General features: G+C 53.5%; 1 protein-coding gene across 3 annotated transcripts in view; it reads left to right on the top strand.

Annotated features, from left to right (window-relative positions):
* ATOH8 (atonal bHLH transcription factor 8) overlaps positions 1 to 14,673 on the top strand; it is a 34,403-nt gene extending 19,730 nt beyond the window's left edge. The window contains exons 3-4 of one of the 3 annotated variants that reach the window (XM_034953481.3): positions 11,222 to 11,279; positions 13,492 to 14,673. In XM_034953481.3, the coding sequence (XP_034809372.1) occupies positions 11,222 to 11,248 (27 nt within the window). In that variant the 3' untranslated portion in view covers positions 11,249 to 11,279; positions 13,492 to 14,673. The other 2 variants (XM_003816571.6, XM_034953482.3) reach the window with 2 other exon arrangements.
* Positions 14,674 to 16,220: the final 1,547 nt, after the last annotated feature.

The following is a 16,220-nucleotide window of genomic DNA, read 5'->3' as shown; positions in this document are numbered from 1 at the left end:
GGGGTCCTGGGGCAGGGCCGGCAACTGGAAGCCAGCCCTGGGGAGGAAAGGAGAGAAGGGCAAGGCTGGGCTGCTTTCCTCACAGCCCCTGGACCCTGAGGGAGGAGCTGAGTTGGGCCTGGGGCTGCCATGTGTCAGACAGTGGTGATGTGATGGGGGGACACAGGTCGGGGCAGGGTACTGGGAGTTTCCCCTTTCCTTTCTCAGTTCTTTGCACCCATTTTCCATGGGCTGCCTCCCCAGATCCAGAAGCCCCAGCAGCCCCTCACCCCAGCAGTGGAAAAAGCCCATCATTGACACGGCTGTGGGTGGCCGGCTTTGCAAAAGCCTCACATTTGGGGCTTTGGAGGGCGTTTTGCATTTCATCTTTACACAGGCTCCTGCACCTCATTCCTCTTGCCTTCCTCTCGGCTTTCCTCCCACTTCCAGTTAGAGAGATGGCAGCTCTGGCAGGACCAAATATTGATGTTTATCACAGTTTCAGGGCCATTTGTCTCACCATCTGAAGGGCTCAGCGCAGGCCCACGGGATCCTCTCTCCTTGAGTGACCTCTGGGGGCAGGTATCTGGTTTGGATGCTGGAGCTGGTCCCTACTCTTCCCTTGGGGGCTGTGCGGCCGGGTGCTCAAGTGTTTTAACCTCAGGACCCTGATTAGTTATCATGAAGCTACCCCACCAGCTCCTGGGTCTGTTCACGGATTAGTGGCATAAAGGACATAATATTGTTTTGCAAAATCTGCTCTCCCTCCCGTGTCTCCTGCCCAAGAAGTTGGTCTTCATGGGGCCAAAGGCAAGGAGGACCCGAGGAAGGAAGAGGAACCACTGTCCCCAGCCCCTGGTGTGGCGTGGAGTCAGCCTAGTGACCAGAAATTGCTTTTGAACTCTGAGGCTTCCAGAGGACAAGAGGAAGAGGAGGACAGGGCTGCCCTGCCCACTGCTCAGCCTTGAGCCCTGCACCTGGGACAGTGCGAGGCCTCAGACAGAGGGTGTCAGCAGGCCCTGGCTCCCCACATCCCATCCTTAAACAGGCCATGCCCTTTCTACCTGCCCCAGCAGACCAGAAAGCAGTTTCCATGGGAAACAACAAACCTTCCTTGTGCTCCCAGGATAAGTGTTTCTAGAGGGCGAAATCGGGAGCCATTCTCTCCTTTAACACCTTGCCACCTCTGCCCAGAATTCACAGCCACCGGCGCCTGTCTTAGCTGCCCTGGCTGTCAGCCCCACCAGAGCCCCTCCTGGCTGCTCTGCTGAAAGCTGGTCAGACTGCCTCACTCCATCCCCTACTTAGCTCCCCTAAGGCCTAGGGGGCTCCCTACAGGCCAAGGGATGAGGCCAGACTCAATAGGACACCTGATGGGCCCCCCAAGTGACCTGGCCCTGGCCGGTCACTCCCTATGTCCCAATTTACACCCCAGCAGCACAGAACTCCTTGCCCAAAGGGGCTATTTTTGGCCTCTGTGCTCATGCCATCCCTTCTGCCTGGAATGTCCTTCTCCGCTGTCTGTCTGGCTAACTCCTGCTCATTCTGGAAGGCTCAGCTCCTCCTGAAAGCCCTCCCTGACCCCAACCCCAGCTTCTTCCTCAGGGTGTCGTAGCACAGGGATGCTTTTGGTCTAATTCAGGAGAGCATCATGTGATATGCTTTTAAAGTAATGAGTTAAAATGTTAGACAATATGAAACTCTATTATGTGATATATTAGATTTCATGTCATTACATTGTATTATATTATATTTTTAGGTGGCATGCTATGTGACATAGGATGCGATGTGATATTACATCCCATGACACTATGTTACACAGTGTTGGATTAAATGCCTGTGTCTCTGGCTAGACTGTGAGCCCCTTTCTCTTTGTGTCCTGTCTTCTGGCACATACTAGGGCCCCCAAATAATGACACACCATTCTTTCCACTAAAATCCACACTGCTAGGGCTGAATGTCCCTATGCTGATGGCAAGGGACATTCCCTTCTAGGGAAGGATTAACTAGGGGCTTTAGGACACAGCTAGGGAGATGCCCCTGGGCTCTCCTGTGCTCCAGTTGGGCTCATACCCTTGTTCCCTTGAATCTGCAAGGAAAGCATTGTGTTTCAAATAACAGAAACCCCTCAAGCAGCAGCTTAAACTAACAGGGGCTGGCATTTTTCATAGTTCAGAAATCAGCTGCTCCCTGGGATCCAAGAGTCCAGGCTTCTTTTGATCTTTGCCTCATGGCTGCAGAGTGGTTGCCACAGCACCGAGCTTTTCATCCTCAAGCTGCATCTACAGTCAGGGTAGGGGGCCATGCTAGGAAGAGTGTTTCTCCTCACCAGGGCAGTCAGTCTTGCCCAGACAGCCCCTCCCTTCCTCCAAAGGAAGATGCTCCCCTCGAACCCGAGAAAAACATCAAGGTCTGTCAGCTGGGAGGGCAACAGAGAAAACAGCCACGTGGCTCGTGTCTGGAGGGTTGACCCTGATTTGTGACAAGGTGGTTTTCTTCCTGGGGAGCTAACTGTTGTCATTACCTTAACCACAATGTCAGAGCCCCACTTTTTTGAGCTTGCCCAGTCCTCACCACAGCCCCACAAATTGGGTGTCACCAGCCCCATTTTCAGGTGACAGTGCTGAGGTTCACAGAACTGAAATGACCTGACTAGGCCCCCAGCGACCTCGTTCCTGTGCACTGCACTTTCCAGTTTGCAGAGCCCTCTCACATCCATGATTTTCTTGAATCCTAGAACGAGCTCCTGGGGTCCACATTATTAAACATGGGAGTGAGATGAGGCGAAGTCGCCCAGGCTCAAGCAGCTGGGCAGGGCTGGGTGGGGCTTGGACAGGCTGAATCCAGGCCACCGCTGTCCTCTGTCCTCTGTTCTCTCAAAGGTGAGGGTGTGAGCTTCAGGGGTTGCCTGGCGGCTTGGGGCCTGAGGCTTGGAGGCATGGTCTGAGTCTCAGCTCAACCACTCAGGAGCTCCGTAACCTCAGGCACTTGCCTTCAACAAGCTTCACTTTCCTCATAAAATATGGATAAAACCAGGTGAGGAGCGTTTGAGGAAATGAGGGCTGTGAAAGCATTTTGTCAACTGGAGGCACAGCACTCAGAGAGGGTCACTGGAGGTCACTGCTGGCCCATCAGGAAGGTGGGCAGAGGGACTTCAGTGTCCCCTCCTCACGCAGTGACTTAGAGAATGTGCATGCATGCACACACGCAGGTGTGCTGGCGCGTCCATAGGCACCGTCTGCTGGGGTCCGGTGGAGGGCCTCCTGCATGGTGGGCCGATTTCCCATGCACATGGGAAGGAGGTACTCCCTGGAAGGCGGCTGATTGACTTCAAGGATTTCAAAATTGCTCTACCTGCACAGGGCCCAGGAGCCATTAAAGATGGACCCTCAGTGGCAGGGCAGGGCAGGGCAGAGCCAGGCAGCTGGCCACATGGTGGGCAGCTCTGGGAGTGAGCCGTGTGGAGCCCACCTGGAATCTGGAGAGCCGTGACCGGGCATTGCTGAGAGCTGTCCACCCCCCTCTCAGCAGCTGTGCCTCCCGCCTCGCTTTCCTGCCAGCCCTGTTCCTGCCACCACCACGTACACACGAGTCCCTGCCATCACAGCCCACCCACCCCCTCCACACGCACACACAGGGGTTCTTCACTTGTTCAGTCTTTTTAGATACCTGAGTATTAAAAGATGAGTAAAACATGAAGGGCCCTGCCCTGCACATCTACTTAAGAATAAATTGCCCTGAGTGTTTACTCTGTGTCAGGTACTGTTCTAGAGCTGGGGGCATTTTGGAGAATAAAACAGAGGCCCCACCCTTCGGAACTCAGAGCTAAACTATAGAAAGGCTATGCCTAAAAATTCAGAGGAGGGCCCCTCGGTACATTCTTTGGAGCCCACTGCACTTAGTCTGCATACAGTTCTTACGAGCTTGACTCTCAGGCCCCTCAGATCTGAACCTCAGAACAAAAACAGCCTATGAGGGCAGGGGTTGGGGTATCAGGCCATGGAGCAGGTACAGAGATAGCACCCAGAATCAGCCAGTGGCCTCATCGAATAAGAAGAAATGGACACATGATAAAGAACAAGGCCAGAGGCTCAGAAGGACCGAGAGGCTGGGGGCCCCCTTAGTGTCAGGGCAGAGAGCCGGCAAGCCTCAGGGACCTTGGAATTGTGTGTGCACTGATGTTCGTGGACTTGACCTTGAGTTGTCAAGAGGAAGCTAAAGTACATCCAGTAATGTCGGGCTGAGAATGCAGGGAAGTGCATCAGTTATTGGGAAAGGGCCCATCCAAGCTGTTTTGGCACAGAAAACATGTGGCTTCCTTTCTCCAGGGAAGTCTGCTTCTGTGCAGGAGCCTGTTCTCCTAGGATGGCAGAGCTGGGAGGGCTGGGCTTCTCGTCTGTTTTGTTCACTCTGGGATCCCCAGAGCCTCCAGTGGAGCCTGGCATGGTCTAAACGCTTGGTAAACATTTGCTGGATGAATGGAGCAATGGAAGCATGAGGTAAGGCGGTGTTTTCAGTTGTTTTCCACAAATACCGAAGGGCGGCTCCTCTGTGCCCATACAGAGGGAGGCCCTGGTGATCTGAAGTGGAGACAAAGTTCCTGTCTTGAGTTGCTGATGGGTAAATGGGGTGGCTGGGGACCCTTCCTACCCCACCCCGATGGAGTCTCTGTGCTCCGACATGTAGCTACTAAGCACTGAGTGCTTGGCTTTGCAGCCATTGTGTTCTTTAATCTTCCTGACAAGCTCATGCAGTAGATACTAATATTACCATTTTATAGGTAAAGAAACTGAGGCACAGAGAAGTTAAGCATCTTGCTCAAGGCCATGCAGCTGGTAGAATGGGGAAGTCAGGATTCAAACAGAGGCCGTCTGGTGCCATAGCTGGCACATTTAACCACTGTGCTGGATTGTTTGCCAGTGAGTGTGCACATGTGCATATGTGTGTGTGTGTGTGTGCGCGCGCGTGTGTGGCAGTGAGTAAAGACCTCTAATCAGAGATGTCCCTACCCCCACCTGGATCCCTCGGTGGCACCTGCATCTAGCTAGGGGAGGGGCTTAGGGACAATGGAAGAGGCTAGGGGAGGTGTTCCTCATCTTAAAACTGCATTTGCATGGAACGCACACTGTTTTTGCTGAAATCACTGGATTATTTGGGCTTCCCAAACGTCTCACGGCCTCTCCAAGCCACGGGTGCCCCAGTGGTCCTGAAGTATCCACAGCCGGGCTCCGTCCTGGGAGTCTCCTGGAGAAGCACTGTGATCTCTGCAAAGGCTTGCTGGCCAGCACTTTGGTGTGACTTGGCTTGTCTGGTTGGTTGGTGCCCATCAATCCCTGCTGTCACTTTGCGGTAAGGACTGGGGAGGGGAGGCGCTTCGAGAGGCAGCAGGGTGATGGGAGCATTTCCCAGTCCAGAAGGAGGCAGGCCTGACGGGGACCCTCCACCGTGTTCAGGGCCTGTGAACTTACATGTCGTGTGGGGGTGTCTGTGTAAGGATCATGAGTCAGGCCCACAGGGCAGGTGAAGAGCAGAGCCTTTCTCGCATGGCTGGGCCACCATTCTGCCCATTGGTCTGCTCTCCACCAGCCTGGGTGCCTCCTCCAGCCTGAGTGGGCTGCCCCCTCCTGCTTGAGTGCCTCCTCCAGCCTGGGTACCTCCTCCAGTCTGGGTACTCCAGCCCGGGTGCCTCCTCCAGCCTGGGTGCCCCCTCCAGCCTGGGTGCCCCCTCCAGCCTGGGTGCCCCCTTGAGCCTGGATGCCTCTTCTGGCTCTGCAGTGCGGCCATGGGCCTTTTGAGCTGCTGGCATCTGGAAGAGCAGTGAAGCCAAGTGCGATGACCGGACAGCATCGCAGGATGGAAGCAGATGGGAAGCCGCAGCAGCTGCCTGCAGCTTCGCCTGGGCCAGCTCGACCCTCACAGTGCCCCACGCTGGGGGTGAGCTGGGGTGGGGGCCAAGGAAGACAGATAGACTGATGGATATGGAGAGAAAAACAAAGAAGAGGCCAAGGAAGAGTTGGCAGAGACACACAGGCAGAGCATGGAGAGGGAGACAGCTCGGCAGCCAGAGAGAGTGGCCTGCAGCCTGAGAAGGCGTCAGCATGGCATGGCTGCCTCTGCAGGCCCAGTGGGCTCCTCTAAGCTCTGGCCCTGGCCCTGGGGGTGCTGGGCCTCCCACTGCCAGCCACCTTCCCTTAGGCTCCAGGAGTCGAAGGCCAAGATTTTCTTAGAACCAAGGAGGTGACAGCTGGCTGGATGGCTTGGGGACCTGCCGTTCCTGTTTGCCAGTGAGGAAACTGAGGTCTGTAGGGGTTAAGGGTCTACCTTGCCCTGCTGCATCCTAGCAATGTGGCCTAGGGCAAGTGAGGTCACCACTCAGGCCTCCATTTCCTCATCTGCAACATGTGTGCAGCGGTAGGCACCTCCCAGGAATTGCAAAAGACAACGCATGCAAACAAGTGTGGCACGGTGCCTGGCAAGGAGCCGCCCTCCGTAAATGGTGGCACTGAACACTAATGCACTTGCTTCTGTTCCCAGGCCCTGGGAGGATGGAGTGCTGGTGGTGGAGGTGTGTGGGGTAGGTGAAGGGACCGTGGCAATCACACCGACAACCATTCGTGTCGTAAGGGGATGTAGGAGGAATTGGGATAAAGAGCTTCGGGAGTTCAGAGGAGGCACCTGTTGTCCCCACCTTGCGGTGGGTGTGGGGCTGGTGGGGGTAAGAGGGTGGACATGAGCAGGCCCTCGTTGTCCTGGACTAGGGAGGCAGCAAGGACTCCAACTGGCAACCCCCAGCCCCAGCCCTGCACTTGTGGAACCTACATTCTAGTGGGTGGAAGTAACTCAAAGTAAGGGCCTGCAACACTGTGGAGTACATGGTAGGTGCTCAAGGAATGCTAGCCTAGGATACCTGGGACCCAGCACCACCTCTAGCATCTTAGCACAGGAAGGGCTCCCCCAGGTTACCTGCTCTCATCCTCAACATTGCCTGATGCAACGATTGTTTCTTACTGATAGGAAAGTTCTTCTGCACGGCCTTGACTGACTCCGAGGTTTGCAAACATCCACTGGCTTCAGTGAAGGAGGGGTTTGACCGCTGGCCCTACTTTGCTCCTGAGCTGGGGCCTGTGGGGCAGCTGTCCGCACAGCACGGCTGAGGCCTGTGCCAGTCCCCTCCTCTCTGGTGAGCAGCCTTGAGAAATACAGAAAAGACTGGGCGGAATCCACAGCAGCAGCCAGCAACGGTGGTCCTCAGCTTTCCCCTAGAGTTAGACTGTAAGCTGCCGCAGTGCCTGGGACAGGACTGGCCCCTATTAGGAACTAATACATCTTTGTTGAATAAATGACTTTTTCTCCCCATTCTTGGTCCCCAGGCCAACTGTCCTGGCTCACTAAAGGCTCTGGCCATAACTGAAACTCTTAGACACTCGGGACCTTGAAGGGCCCTCCAAGCCCGGACACAGCACTATCCTCGATTCATGCCATGTTCCCGCCCCCCGCAAATAGCAGCCAATTCCAACTGCTCATAAATTTCCTGCCTGTCACCCATGGCGCCCAGGCCAGGCAGGCAGGAGGTGCTGGAGGCCGACTGGTCCATACCTGCTTCCAGGTCCCTGGGGAGCTTGGAGGCCAGAAGCCCAGGCTTTGCGCCTGTGCCCAGAATAACCTCTGCAAAGTCTGGCCCTTGGAGAAGATGTGAAAGCAGATCTGTCAAACGCAAGGATGTCCAGGCTTGAGTGTTAAAGAAAACACCAGTGCAGCTTATGATGCAGCTTGTACAGCGTAATTCCACTTTTCGTAAAATACTGTATGTGAGTACGCATATGCATGGGAATAGCATATGGGACAATAGTTAACCAAATGTTATCAGTGGTTTGCTCTCCGTGGAGAGATTAAGGTGATTGAAACAATTTTCTTTCTGTTCACTCTTCTATATTTTCTTTTTCTTTTTTTTGAGGCAGAGCACTTTGGGAGGCTGAGGTGGGCGGATCACTTGAGGTCAGGAGTTCAAGACTAGCCTGGCCAACATGGTGAAACCCCGTCTCTACTAAAAATACAAAAATTAACCGGGTGTGATTACATATGCTTGTAATCCTAGCTACTCGGGAGGCTGAGACTGGAGAATCATTTGAACCCAAGAGGCAAAGTTACCGTGAGCCAAGATCACGCCACTGTACTCCAGCCTGGGTGACAGAGTAAGACTCTGACTGAAAAATAAATAAATAAAGATGAGGAAACTGACCAGGACGGTGGCTCACATCTGTAATCCTAGCACTTTGGGAGGCTGAGGTTGGAGGATCGCTTGAGCCCTTAAGTTTGAGACCAGCCTGGGCAACAAAGTGAGACTCCGTCTCTACAAAAGATAAAAAAAAACTAGCCAGGTGTGGTGGCATGAGCCTGTGGTCCCAGGTATACAGGAGGCTGATTGGGGAGAATCACCTGAGCTTGGGAGGCTGAGGTGGCAGTGAGCCTTGTTTGCACCACTGCATTCCAACCTGGGCAACAGAGCAAGACTCTGTCTAAAAAAAATAAAAAATAAATAAAAATAAAAATAAAAAAGATGAGGAAACTGAGGCTTGGAGAGGTTAAGTATCCTGCTCAGGGGCCCCCAGCTGACTCTGGGGCCAAGATGAACCCCAGTGAGAATCAAGAGCAGCATTCAGAGGCAAACACGAAGCCCCATTTCTAGCCCACATATTGGTGTACTTAACAGTGAAAGGCAAACTAATACTGTGGTTTTTGAAAAACTCTCCTCCCATGCCATATCTGCTCTTTTTTTCACCTTTTAGTTTTAAAATAACATTTGAAATCTGCCCTTTTTAGGAAAGACCAATTTTAAAAAAAGTCAGGATTTCAACCCCATTGGAGGTTTATTCCTCCCTGCATGTAGAAGGCTGTATCAAAATTGCTTAAATACAAAAAATGTATAATTTGAAATAGTGGAAAATGGTTAAGTAGGTAAAGTAGGCATCATAGACTGACAATAAATGTAAAAGGTAAAATAACTTAAAGGCAGATAAAATCATTTTTTTAAATGCCCCAAAGTGGTAAAATTACCCTGCAGTGCACAGAAGTGATCAGGATAGGAAAACAATTAGAATTTTTTTTTTTAAACTGGAAACGAACAAAAGCATAAAGGTTGCTAAATTGTTCCAGGGTTCATAACAATTACCACAACTTCCCTGAAAGTATAGATAGACCCATTTACAAAAATGCTCAATGTTACATTTGAAGTAGGAGAAACATCTTGCAATATATAAAGCCACAGTGAGTAAAATGTCTGTGACCAAAAGTAGCTATGATTGAGTCAACCAGTATTTATTTGTTGTTGTTGTTGTTGTTTTGAGACAGAGTCTCCAGAGTCTCCCTCTGACACCCAGGTTGGAGTGCAGTGGCATAATCTCAGCTCACTGCAACCTTTGCCTCCTGGGTTCAAGAGATCCTCCCACCTCAGCCTCTCAAGTAGCTGGGATTACAAGCATGCGCCACCACACCCAGCTAATTTTTGTATTTTTAGTAGAGATGGGGTTTTGCCATGTTGGCCAGGCTGGTCTCGAACTCCTGACCTCAACAGATCCTCCTGCTTTGGCCTCCCAAAGTGCTGGGATTACAGGCGTGACGCCTGGCCCAGCATTTACTGAGATACTGCTGTGTGTTAGACACTGTTTTGGGCATTGGAGCTACAACAGCAAACAAAACAGGCCACGTCCCTGCCCTCGTGGAGCTGGCATTCTGACTATAAACAAGTGAACAGATAAAAAGATGATTTCTGCTTGTGATAAATGCTCCCACTTTGCCACACTGACCAAATCACCTTGCTCTGATTCAGCACGTCAGAGCAGCTGAGAGGGACCTGTGAGATCTCCTCATCTAGTCATTCTCAAGGTTAATCTTAGCAGCAGAACCTGTTGTTTAAAGGACATCTTCGGCTGGGCACGGTGGCTCAGGCCTATAATCCCAGCACTCTGGGAGGCCAAGGAGGGCGGATCATCTGAGGTTGGAAGTTCAAGACCAGCCTGGCCATGGTGAAACCCCGTCTCTACTAAAAATACAAAAAATTAGCCGGGTGTGGTGGCGCACACCTGTAATCCCAGCTACTCAGGAGGCTGAGGCAGGAGAATCGCTTGAACCTGGGAGGCGGAGGTTGCAGTGAGCCGAGATCGTGCCATTGCGCTCCAGCCTGGGCAACAAGAGCAAAACTCCGTCTCAAAAAAAAGAAATAAATAAAATAAAGGGCATCTTCTGTGGTGGCAGGGGTTCTGAGGACAGTAAGCTAGGGAGTAAGCCGGACCCAGAGCCTTGGCCGGCAGCAGAAACACAAAAACTCACAAAGGGCCAGTGCTGCGGGGAATGTAAGCCTCTCGCACTGTGCCCCTCACATGGGACACAGGATGTTGCCAGGCTTTCCATGAAAGGGGTTCTGTGGTGTGGTGGTCACAGCGGGGATGCTTGCTATTCTCCATATTTGCAATTATGCACCCCCACATGCACCCCCCGCCCCCCACACACAGCCACTTATGAAGAGGTATCATTGGCATCTTTGTCTTCTATCCCTCGGCGACAGCTGATTGGTCCAGGGGAATAAATCAGACCTAGGCTAGGCCAATGGGCGTCCTCCACTGGGTCTTGGGGATTGGCATGCTGGGAGACTAGGCCAGTCAGTAGTTAGGGAGGAAGGCGGATACCTGCAAGTGGCTGTTATTAGCAGGCGTCTAGAGGGCAGGGCCACAGACTGCCCCTGCTGACCTTTGCAAGCCCTTTGCTACCTATCCTGAGACCTTCCCCCTGGTCTCTGTGAAATGCCCTTTTGTAACTTTAAGTGAGCTTCCCTTTCCTGGAGGGTTGAAGTGAGTTTCTGCTCCTCACAATGCAGTAGCAATTACACGGTCAAATCAGTTGGGAAGGCTGGCTGCAGTGGCTCACGCCTGTAAGTTTGGGAGGCTGAGGTGAGGGGATTGCTTGCATCTGGGATTTCAAGACCAGCCTGGGCAACATAGTGAGGCCTTGTCTCTATAAAAAATAAAATAAAAAATTAGCCAGGCATGGTGGTGCACGCCTGTAGTCCCAGCTCCTTGGGAGGCTGAGGCGGGAGGATCGCTGAGCCTAGAAGGTCAAGGCTGTGCTGAGCCATGATCACAACCACTACACTCAGCCTAAATAACAGAGTGAGACCCTGTTTCAAAAAAAAAAAAAAAGTCAGTTGGGAAACTGGGTCATTAAAACCACACAAATTTGTTTACTGCAGGACTTTTTGGAGCCTTTGACATGCTAATACATGCAGTGACTTTCCAAGTGGGACCAAGGTATGTGGTATTTCCCAAACTCATGGAATGCCTCACCTAGCTGGTGTTCACAGAACACCTTTTGGGCAATGCTAATCTGCCTCCCCTCCCCTCACTGTACAAGTGACGGAATGAAGGCACAGAGCGGGAGAGTGAGTTACCCAAGGTCACACAGCTGCTGAATTGCAGAGAAAGTCCTGGCACCTGAGGCCTCCTAGTGTTCTTCCCATTACATCCCAGTTGTCATAAGACTTCCTTGGATGGATGATGTATGTGCTGAGATTCTTGGACCGAGGTGGTGGTGGTCCAGTGTAGACGCCAGGAAAAGGGTGAGGTCAAGAATTGAAGGTCAGGCCTTGGTGAGAGAAACTGCTGTCTCCTTTAATCCTGGATGGTAGCTGTGGCTTCAGCGGGGACTAAGAGCCAACAGAGGGCTTGGGGCTGGCCCCAGGCTGCCCCGACCGTCTTTACAGCATGCCCAGGAGGACGGCTCCAGCCAACCCAGCCTCCCCTTCTTCCTCAGGCCACGGGCAGGCTGAACAAGAGAAAAACCTTTTCTGCCCATGGCAGGGCCCGCCCAGGCAGCCAGCGCAGGGATGACGCGAGCTGTAAATCACCCCGTGGACCACAGACCCAGTGCCATCCCCACGGGTTTCCTTTCCGCTTCTTAATCCTCCTCCTCAGACTCGGTAACACAAAGCAGATTCCTGCTGGGGCCAGCCATGCACAGTGGGCTTGGAGAATGTGAGCCTGGGATTTACCACATCAAGATGCTCCCGCCTCTCACTTTTCCTTTTCTCCCTCCTGAGCCACTATTAGCTGGAGAGCACTCCCTCCCTCTGGCCCGGCTCCCTCGCCCTCCTTGGACCCCACTTCAGCCTTGCCCCAGACTTGCGTCTTGGCTGGCTGCCCCCGCCCGCGGGGCTCACCAGGGCCTGTGGTTAGCAGGCCCTCCACGTCGTGGTTTGGCTCCATCCTGGCTCCCCAAGCCTCTGTCTCAGTGAGAGCAGCCTCTGTGTGGTAGAATGAACACTGCCGATCTGGATTCAAATCCTGGCACTGGCAACTTCTAGCACTTCCTTCTCAGAGCCTGGGATTGCTCACTCATGAGAGAGGGGAATGAGAATGCTCCCTGGCAGGTCGGAGGTGCCTAACAGATGTTTTGCTTTAAAAATAACTACTTATTAATAGCTGTTGGTTGAGGGTTGGGGCACGAATCAAAAGGGTGTTTGGAGTTGCTTTAAGAGGGTTATGTTGTACCAGGTTCAGGGACTTTGTTATTTTTCATCCTGGGTGGATCTGGAGGTCTCACAGAGCCTCCCCACCGGCTCTGACCTCCCCAGAGAGCTAAAACCCCACAGGCCCCATGACCTTGCCCCCTGTCCCATCCCTTCCTGGTAGCCAGTTACACCCTCTGCTCAGAGCGCCAAGTTCAGCTGCCAGAATGAGGATTGCACATATCAGGGCTGCAGGGAACTTAAAGGTGGTCTAACCCAGCAATTTTCAAACTGTGCTCCTTAGCACCCTGATTCTCAGACATGTCCCAGGCTCTCTGTTGGAAGGAATGCAGTAGGTCTCTGGGTCCCCCTTCCTCTGTGTCCCCTGACTCCACTGCAGTCAAATAGACAGACGCATGTTTTCTGTGTTAGTGTTCCATGTACTTCATTCTCCTGCTTAAAAGGAGCTTTCATCGATCTGCTCCAGCCACGCCATTTTACAGATGAGGACACTGAGGCCTAGAGAAGTCAAATGACTTGTTTTAGGTCACCCAGCTGGCAGGTGAATGTGCTACAACTAGAGTGGGCCTTGTGACTCCTAGGGCAGCGCAAGGAAGCTGCAGATGGCCATTCCAGTGGGACTGAGCCTGCCACCCCAGGGTGGGGACGGGCCTCTGAGATCCCTCAGAGGGGTGGCCCTGGGGATTGTGGTGTCAGCCCCAGGTGTCCCCGAGCTTCCAGCGGCCCTGGCTCCCACTACCCATTGTGGTCCTCTTCTTTCCCCAAACCAACCAAAACGCAGGGCCTCTGAAATGCAGCACTAAGGAACAGGGGGACAGTGTGGGCTCTGGAGGCAGCCAGGCCGGGGTTTGAATCCTGGCTCTTCCACTTATCGAACCCTTCAAGGTGGAGGCCCCTCTGCCTGGAGGACTCAGTGAAGGGACATTCTGCAGCTGTCCAGAAACAGGAACCAGGTGGAGCAGGGGCAGCTTTTAATGGCTGGTCATGTCTTTCAGGAGTGACTGGCTGCAGGCAAGACCAAGGCCACCACTGTGGGCCCTCCTTCCAGTCAGGCCTGAGGACAAGGTGAGCTCGCTGAGTCCAGCCTCGTGGTCTTCTCCAAGATGCCGCCAGACGCCCAGCCTACAGCCTCTCAGGGTCGGATCGGAGCACGCCTGCCTCCCTCTCCCCTCCGCCCTCACCCAGCCACTCCGAGGCTGCTTCGCACTTTGCCCTCTGCCTGGTGGGGAGGGGAGAGCTCAGCCCCCCACTCACTCAGACCCCAAGGCCCACTGTCCAGCTGCAGAAGTTCGTTGCCAAAGATTGGACAGAGACACCGAAGGAAATGGGGTGATGAAACCCCACAGCGAAAAGCCACACCGTTGCTCCGTGACTTTTGCTCCTCCTGTTGCCTGAGCCCCATCTCAAGCCAAAGATGAATCAGTGGTTCTGCTAGGAACTCATGGAAGGGATGGGCATTTGATGACCCCTGGGGGTCATCTTGGCCCTCTGACCTGGCGCTCTCTCTCCACTGGGCCTTGCGCTGGCTGAGTGCAAGACAAGCCTTAGGGGCTGTGAGAGGGAGGCTGGGGTGCCTGGGCGGGGCCGAGAGTGGGGCCTGAGATCCCTGCCCACTCTCTCCCCTTCATTGGCTGCCCAGGCCACTGGCCCCAGTTCTCAGTGTCCCCTGGGTCCAGGCTCCTTGGGCCCTAAGCATCACCAGAAGGGAGTAAGCAGGGAGAGAAGCAATATTACTCCCTCCCCTACACCAGGGACTTGCCCCAGGGCAGCTACCTGTGGGTCTTTGCTCCCGCAGCCAGCCTCTCCTCACTGTGACCCACCCCCATGGGCCCCCATCCCAGGCAGCCAGCACCATGGGCAGGCCCTGCCATGGACAGAAAAAGAGTTTTTCTCTTGTTCAGCCTGCCTGTGGCCTGAGGAAGGAGTAGAGGCTGGGTTGGCTGGAGCCGTCCTACTGGGCAAGATGGCACCCCACTTGGAGGGCGGTGGTCTGTTACAGGGTGTGCAGGGGCAGAGAAGGAAGGGACCAGGGGACTGGGCCAGTATGTGGAGGATGGGGGCTGCGTGTTCAAAGCCAAGGCCCGCCCCTTCCTTGTGCTCAAATGGCCAAAGCTGTTCACGTCTGTGCTCAACCATCTGCTTCAAATTGAAGTAAAAGCCCCAAAATGTCAAGAAAATACTTGTGTTGAGTGGACTCTGTGGGTGACCAGCACTTTGGCCGGTCATCGGCTGGGGAGTGTGAGGGAGGGGGTTGGTTTCTACCTACAGGTTGAGAGCCCTTCAGGATCAGGCACTGTGCGAGTGAGAGCGTGTGTGTCTGTGTGTGGAAGGGGGTGGAGGGCGGTTCCCACAGTAGTCTCAGCCTGGACTAGTGACTGGGAGGCCTGGTCAGGAACACATGAGGAGCCCTCTCTGTCCGTACTGCACTCAATCTGTACCATGGATTTATGAGATGGGGGCCCCTATTATTAACCCCGTTTCACAGATGGGGTAACTGAGGCCTCAAGTAGACAGGGTCAGTCGGTGACAGAGCCAGTCATCGAATCAGGATGGGCTCACTTCAAATCCTGTGCTCTCAAGCCTTTTCCAGCCCCATCGCCAGTCCCAGCCCAAAGTCTCTTGTGTGGCCTTGTCACATCGCTTCACCTCAGCGGGCCTAAGGTAGGGACAATAAAGGCCCATTGGGACTGGGGGAAGGGGTGATAAGATAAAAAATAGGAGAGCACTGTCAAGGCAGAAGGGACAGGGCTGGCCAAGGAAAGGGGGATAGGAGGGGACCGGAGGCTGCAGCCATGCAGCACACAGTTTGTCCCTTGGTTTCACCAGTGTCACTTTCTCGTCTCTGCTGCTCAGACTCCTGGGCTGGGCTGGGGCTGGCTGCAGGGAGCCCCCCTTGCAGTAGTGTTTCTCAGGCTGGCCCTTTACCAAGGACCACAGTGTCCATGCTGTCTTGGATCCCTAGGCTGGCACAGAAACAGGGGACCCAGGTGGCCCTGAGCACTCCTCAGAGCAAAGGTGCTCTGGAAGCAGACTGGACAGAGTGGGCATGGAATGGGGCCAGGAGGGTCTGTTAGGAAGGTTCAGCCGCCCTGTGACGCTGGCACAGATAACAGCACTGCTCTGTTGTCCCTCGGAGCCTCTGAGTAACCCTGATGGCACTTCCTAAGGCAGCAGAACATGTGGACTGACCAGCATCAAACTGTTGACATAGAAGACCATTTCTATTACCAAAGGGAGTGTACCCCATTCTGCTGCCAAGGGAGCAAACCCATGGCCTTACCACCCAGAAACAGCACATCCTCCACCTCCCATCCCCCTCCTGCATACATACTTCATTACATGTTTCCCTTTCATTCTGAAGCATCATTGATGACCAACTGCCTGTCAGACACTAAGATAGGCAGTGGGAATGAAGAGATGGATCTTGTGTCATGCATGGCATCACGGAGCTCTGGGTTCTGTACGGAGGGTGGGACAGACAGGTAGACAAGCAAATAATTATGATTATAGCAGATGACTAAGGTGTTGTCGGGAGCTTCAGGAAAGGAAGAACTAACTCCTGGGGAGGTTCTCAGGAAGGATTTCCCTGGAAAGTAGCCATGGGACTTGCGTCTTAAATGGTGAGTAAAAGCTTTCTGAGCAGGGGAGTAGGAAAAGGGCTTTCTATGCAGAGGAGCACTCAGCGCTGGCAGGAAATTGGAATCACCCAAGGAGATTATTAAAT

The sequence above is a fragment of the Pan paniscus genome, chromosome 12, assembly GCF_029289425.2.
Source record: "Pan paniscus chromosome 12, NHGRI_mPanPan1-v2.0_pri, whole genome shotgun sequence".
NCBI lineage: Eukaryota > Metazoa > Chordata > Mammalia > Primates > Hominidae > Pan > Pan paniscus.
The sequence above is the reverse complement of the archived record's forward strand: the minus strand, read 5'-3'. Positions and strand labels throughout refer to the sequence as shown.